This window comes from Triticum aestivum, chromosome 1A (assembly GCF_018294505.1).
Source record: "Triticum aestivum cultivar Chinese Spring chromosome 1A, IWGSC CS RefSeq v2.1, whole genome shotgun sequence".
Classification (NCBI taxonomy): Eukaryota; Viridiplantae; Streptophyta; class Magnoliopsida; order Poales; family Poaceae; genus Triticum; species Triticum aestivum.
Window position 1 is genome coordinate 63,470,294 of NC_057794.1, and position 6,741 is coordinate 63,477,034.

General features: G+C 42.1%; 1 protein-coding gene across 1 annotated transcript; it reads left to right on the top strand.

The window, feature by feature from the left end:
• The first annotated feature begins 3,012 nt into the window (after nt 1-3,012).
• On the top strand, nt 3,013-4,460 carry LOC123094250 (peroxidase 5). The gene is made up of 2 exons (XM_044516332.1): nt 3,013-3,384; nt 3,481-4,460. The coding sequence occupies exons 1-2, from the start codon at nt 3,145-3,147 to the stop codon at nt 4,264-4,266; spliced, it is 1,026 nt and encodes a 341-aa protein (XP_044372267.1). The 5' UTR covers nt 3,013-3,144; the 3' UTR covers nt 4,267-4,460.
• The last annotated feature ends 2,281 nt before the right edge of the window (nt 4,461-6,741 follow it).

The following is a 6,741-nucleotide window of genomic DNA, read 5'->3' on the forward strand; positions in this document are numbered from 1 at the left end:
TCCTTCTAACTCCTGCTGACACATGGCAGCAGTCTCATCTCTCAAATCTTGTGCACAAAAAAAAAGTTCATATATCTCGTTGTGCTCATATATTTTTAAAAAGTTCACATGTTAACAAGTGTTTACGTAGTATCTCAAAATATTTGTGTATTTTATTGAAAACAAAATTAGAGAGAAAAATAAAATAAAATGACGGCATGAGCGACATGCTTTTCTTGCAACTTTTTTTTGAACCAAAACCCGTAGAACAATCGTTCTACGGTATAGGTATATTAAAAATAAAGAGTGCGGATATGTAGAAATGAAGAAGCAGAAAAATACAAGGAGAAAAGAAGCTATCCAATTCCAGCTCTCTCAAAATCCATCATGGTAAATCAGTTTCAGTTCAGAACTTGATCAATCCAGCTTGTAAGATGGGCCTCAGATTTATACTTGATCCTGTGGTTGAGCAACAAAAGGTCAGTCAACATGATTTTCCAGGACTGAAGTGAAAAAGGTTTGGATTTGAATATTTTCCCATTTCTCTGGATCCAAATGTTCCGGCATCCCATGATTATGATTTCCATATAGCAATGGAACTTGGTAGTGTCTGAGTCAGGAGCATTGCTTCGTCATATACAGAAATACCTCTGTGTCTAGGTCCCGAAATTGATTCCCAGCAGTTCAAGGCAAAGCTGCAGTCCCAGAACAGATGTAGGGCAGTTTCTTCAGTAGTACATAGTTCACAGTTGTGTGATGGCAGATGGAAAGATTTTCTATGAAACAGATTTCTTCTATTGACTCTATCATGCAAGAGCAGCCAGGAAAAAAAATCTTATATCTTAGCATAGTGGCATTCTTCCTAATTTTGGTGAAGAGGGGAGGGGGGGGGGGGGGGTGCCTGTTCTCCTTGCATTATCATCTTGTACATCTTAATGGAAGAGAAGTCAGAACCCCAGGTGTAAATCCATTTGTCCATGCTATCGCTCACTTGAATGTCCCGAGTAATGTTTTGTAACTTAACTCCAACATTTGTTGGTATGCTTGTGAAGAAAGAGGAGTGTGAAAAAAAATCCAAAGTGTTTTCACCTAGTGGATAGTCTTTCATTGTCAAGATGGTCTTGCAAGAGAAAGAAAACAGCTCAGGGAATTTCTGCTTAATAGGACCAAAGCCCCAAATTGTCTTCCCAAAATGAAATGGTATTGCCTTGTCCAATAATTCCTTTTGTGCAACTTTTGTATTGTGGCAATAGTTTGAGGATATTTTTCCACCAGAAAGATCCCATAGGTCTAGTAGTGATTTCTTGCAACTTTGCAAGAAGCGGTGTAGGGTTTTAGCTGTAAGGTTTTTCTCATAAAAAAGGTTAGTTGGGCTGGGCATTTGTTTTCATAAACAAAGCCGGACAATAAGATGGAACGGAACTCCTGCTTCAGCCACAATATATTATCCTTCTAAAAAAACTGCAGTGTATAGTCACCGAGTTCTCTTTGGTGTTCTAAAATGACAAAATGCTATTTTATGAAAAAACAGTCAGAAACATCCTGACCCCAACTCCTTGTGCTTATTGGGGATTCAAATGCACCAATAGTTCATTAACTCAAATTGATTGCATGCTTTAGGCCAACAACTCAGGAAATGATTGATTTTGTGCATGAAGTCGTTAATTTGATCAAATAAGGCCCAAACCGACCCGGAAGGGAAAAAAATCGGCCACATGGCTGCCACATCAGCATTCCTAGATCGCTGGTTGAGTTGCTATTTTTACAGGGATCTATTTGCAAAATCATCAGTTTTCTCTCACAAACCATGCAAAGGAAAAAAACAATTAAAAGATATTGCTTTGGGTAGCAATCAAACACAAGTGGTTGGGCGTTCGCAGGGTCTAGCAAACCAATAGAACAATAACAAGTTCGTGTACGTTGGTGGCGTCTTGTCGTATTTGTGTTGTTCTTTGGATCAACTTGTATGTAGATTTTCTCAACACCTTATATCGTTCGGCTGTGTTGCTTTATACTCTAGTGATCTAAACGCTTTTATATTTTTTTTACGGAGGGAGTAGTATATAAATCGGGCCGTAAAACTCTTTCATGGACAAGGATTTGGTTAAAAGTTGACCCTGGTTTAACAGTGTTGTTAATTTTGCTGTAGGGTGATGTACATAATTCTTGGCAATATGCAATCACGTTGGTGCATCCGGCAACAACGAATTAGCAAAGTGTAAACCGCTTATGGCTACTTTTAGCTGCAGCCTCTGGAGAATAGTAGATGCATCTATCAATACTAATTTTTTTGCGAGAAATCTATCAATACTAATGATATGATACAGTAACGATATCTTCGCATGCCTAAAAGAGTAAAAGGTAAACGAAAACGAAAGCAAGTCTTAAAGCATTGCATACAGATCATACAAACCCACACGACTCTGGCCAAGTCCTACGTACATCGCAGAGACTCTGTCAATGGTTTATCTCATAATCTGACTCATCTGCCTAAGATTTCCACAAGTAACCTTCACACATCCCTTTTCTGTTAGCTGTTAATACGACTGTTTCGCAAATGATTGTGTTGCAAATGCAAAATTTGGTCAGATATATAGTGACACAGGCGTAATGTCGGCCACCATATACTTATATTTTGCACATTGTATATTGATCAATCGATATCCCTTCCTCGCTGTGGAGTACGGACAATGGGAAGAGAAGACGTTGATTTGCTCCACCATGCATGATTCGTGCATCATACACCGTCTATTGCTGCCTCGAGATGTGTGGAGCTTGTCGTGATGCATGCATGCGTGGACTAGGGGCAGGGTTTCCGCTGCATGAGTACGTATCACACGCTTACGAAAAGGTCCGATTTAATTATTTCTGTTAGGTGAAAAGAAGCAAAGTTATTAAAGCCATGCAGCGACGATCTGGTCTTGTTGACACGGTACACAACACGCGGTGCCATTTTTTCCCAACTGCTACAAATGTGCGTGCATATATAAACACCAGACCGTATACTCATTTGGCCATCGACTCATTTCCACATCAACCAATTCCATCACGCAATTCCGATCAGTCTCTTAAGCTTAATTAGCTTTCCAGGGCTACAGGCGATCGAACTCAACGTAGCTAGCGAGCACCTGCCATAAAAAACCGGCCATTAGTGAATCTTTGTCCATGAGGTTATCGCCATGGATGGTGTTCGCGTGGGCAGCGGCGGTGCTGCTCGCCTTGGCCGCCTCGTCGGCAGTGGCGGACGCGTCGCCGTCGTCTAAGTCTTTGGAGGTCGGGTTCTACAAGCACACATGCCCGCAGGCCGAGGACATCGTGCGTGACGCCATCCGCCGCGCCATTGGTCGGAACCCCGGCCTGGCCGCCGGCCTCATCCGCATGCACTTCCACGACTGCTTCGTCAGGGTAAGCTACCACGCCAAAAATGCTACTGCAGTACAGCACTAATCCAATTAACCTCTCATCTAACCGTTGGTTCCTTTATTTTGACGATACGTGTAGGGCTGCGATGCATCGGTGCTAATCAACTCGACGCCAGGGAACACGGCGGAGAGGGACTCGGTGGCGAACAACCCCAGCCTACGTGGCTTTGAGATCATCGACGAGGCCAAGGCCGCACTGGAGGCGTCCTGCCCGCACACTGTCTCCTGCGCCGACGTGCTCGCTTTCGCCGCGCGTGACGGGGCCTACCTCGCTGGCGGCATCGAGTACGGCGTCCCCGCGGGCCGCCGCGACGGCCGTGTGTCCATCGCCGATGAGGTGCTTGTTAACAACGTACCATTCCCTACCGATGGGGTCGATGAACTTGTGGCCAGCTTCAAACGCAAGGGGCTCTCTGCCGATGATATGGTCACGCTCTCAGGCGCGCACACCATCGGCCACTCGCACTGCTCCTCCTTCACGCAGCGGATCCACAACTTCTCCGGCGAGGTCGGCGAGACCGACCCCTCCATCGATAGGTCTTACACGGAGGAGCTCAGGCAGCAGTGCCCGCCGTCCACAGACAACATGAGCGACCGCACCACGGTGCCGCTGGACCCGGTGACACCGGGTGAGTTCGACAACCAGTACTTCAAGAACGTACTGGCGCGCAAGGTGCCGCTCATCTCGGACCAGACGCTGCTTACGAGCCCCTGGACCGCTGGCATCGTTGCGTTCCACGCCGCCGTGGAGAGGGTGTGGCAGGCCAAGTTTGCTGCGGCCATGGTCAAGATGGGCAACATCGAGGTACTCACCGGCGATGAAGGGGAGATCAGGGAGAAGTGCTTCGTCGTCAACCACCAGTAGACCATCACCGGCAAAAAATGTTGGTGCTTAGTGTATGCCAAAAATGTTGGCAGTTAATGTTGGTGCTTCAATATCTTGTAATTTAAGTTTGCGAAGTGATTTTTTTGTTCTTAATTCTTAGTGTATGCCAAAAACATGAGTGTATAATTAAGAAGAAAAAAATGTGCATGGATAAAAAATGTTGTTTTTCTAAAGATGAAAAGAATTCTAGAGTTCTTTCTTTTGCACTAGCGAGCAATATTGGAGAACATCATAAGAAAAAAAGTAGTTGTCTAGTTAGAAACCCTAGTTTTTTCTTGATAGAAGCACATGTAAATTTATTCATACTCGGAACCATTACAAGCTCACTACTTTGGGAACCAAGAAATTACAAAGTACCCCCTCCATCCCTAAACGTAAGACCATTTTGACACTACATAATGTCAAAATGGTCTTACATTTTAAGACGAAGGGGGTAACTCCTATAACTAAGAATTACAATTAAATCTCTTGAAGTCATCTTCTTCATAGTATCAACCTTTGCAAGACGAAAAACTGTCAAGACTTCAGAAAATAACTACAGTCAGGCTAGAGCAGCGATATGGCCACTCGTTCACCGGCACAAACTTGATTACTAATGAAGATTGCCTATAAGATACTTGGGCCAGGGACGATCACCTATAAGATACGGATGAAGATTGCCTATAAGATACTTGGGCAAGGGATGATCCCCTGTAACATACTTGGGCCAGGGACATCTTCTTTGTCGTCAACCACTACTAGTCCATCACCACAATTCCGACTAGTCAATGTGTACGTGCAATGCACGTTAATTTGGAAGTATATTAAGTGCATGCGAATATTAAGTAAAATATTATTTACGTGTTATTATATGATTAACACTATATTTGACATGGAATTAACTACACACTAAATGTGTTGAGCGCTCGATATTGAAACAGTCTAGGTCGTTGGATTGACATGATTTGATGGCCGAAATTATTTGAATATGCCCCTTTGGGTCTTTTTATATTGGTATAGATACATAGTTGATTGACGTGAGCCATTTGATGGCAGACTAGCAGTTAATGTTGGTGCTTCAATATATTGTAATTTAATTTCACAAAAAACCTGTAATTTAGTTTCACGAAGTGTTTTTTCGTTGTTCTTACTTCCTAGTGTATGCCTAAAACATGAGTGTATAATTAAGAACAACACAATGTGCATGGATAAAAATGTGTTGCTTTTCTAAAGCTGAAAAGAATTTTATAGTTCTTCCATTTGTGCGAGCGAGCAATATTAATTGGAGAACATCATAAGAAAAAAATTAGTCATCTAGTTGGATACCCTAGTTTTTTCTTGATAGAAACACGTGTAAATTTGTTCATACTTGGAACCACTACATGCTCACTACTTTGGGAACCAAAAAATTACAAAGTACTCCCTCCGTCCCAAAATGTATAGTGTCAAAATGGTCTTACATTTTAAGACGGAGGGAGTAACTCCCATAACTAAGAATTAAAATTAAATCTCTTGAACTCATCTTGTTCGTAATATCAACCTTTACAAGACGAAAAACTGTCAAGACTTCAGAAAATAACTACAGTTGGACTGGAGCAGCCATATTACCACTTGTTCACTTGCACAAACTCGATTACTGATAAAGGTTTTTAAAGCTCCTTGAGTCGCCTGTTAAACAAATACGAGAAGCAATGAGCGATGAACTACTTGGGCCAGGGACGATCCCCTAGAAGTGAGACTATCGAACGACTAAGTCTTCGCCATAATGCAAAGGAAAGATTCCAACTCCACAAAGAAACAAACAAACAAAAGCAACATCACACAAAACCTCATCAGGTCTGAATAATTGGTTCCACGAACATACCTCCTTGGATCCATGACACCATCACAGAGGAATATGAGTAATTTTATTTGCAAAACATCATGACCACCATAAGTGTTGATGAAGATTGCAAATTAGTTAAAGATCTGCGTGCCCCCCACCTCTCATTGCTAAGATGGCAACCGGAGCAAGGGGACAAAAAGTTTCTCCTCCACCGGTGTCAATTCCTTGCAATCACATTTTGGAAACGTTGGTTGTTTTTTAGCAAGTTTGGAAATGCTAGTTGGGCCTGAAATTTGAAGGTGTGTATGCCAAAGAGGGAGTAGAAAATTTGATTATAGAATGCTTACAAAAATAATAAATAAGCATATATATGGCACAAAAGTGTTGTGCAAGGCAAGTAGAAATATGTCATTCTTAGAGGATGAATCAATGTACTTCCTATGTTAGTGGTAAAAAAATCTAAAACTTTAACTGCATGCAAACTTATATGGCTTACTATATTATACTCCCTCCGCCCCGAATTACTTGTCTTACATTTGTCTACATACGGATGTATCTAAACACGTGCCAGAGTTAGATACATCTGTATATAGACAAATTTAAGACAAGTAATTTAGGATGGAAGTAAAAATATGGAACAAGGGAGTACT

Excerpts from the sequence above, each read along its gene's own strand:
- LOC123094250 (XM_044516332.1), top strand. The coding sequence starts at position 3,145 with ATGAGGTTATCGCCATGGATGGTGTTCGCGTGGGCAGCGGCGGTGCTG. Across the intron at positions 3,385-3,480 it reads TCCACGACTGCTTCGTCAGG|GGCTGCGATGCATCGGTGCT; the intron begins GTAAGCTACCAC and ends CGATACGTGTAG.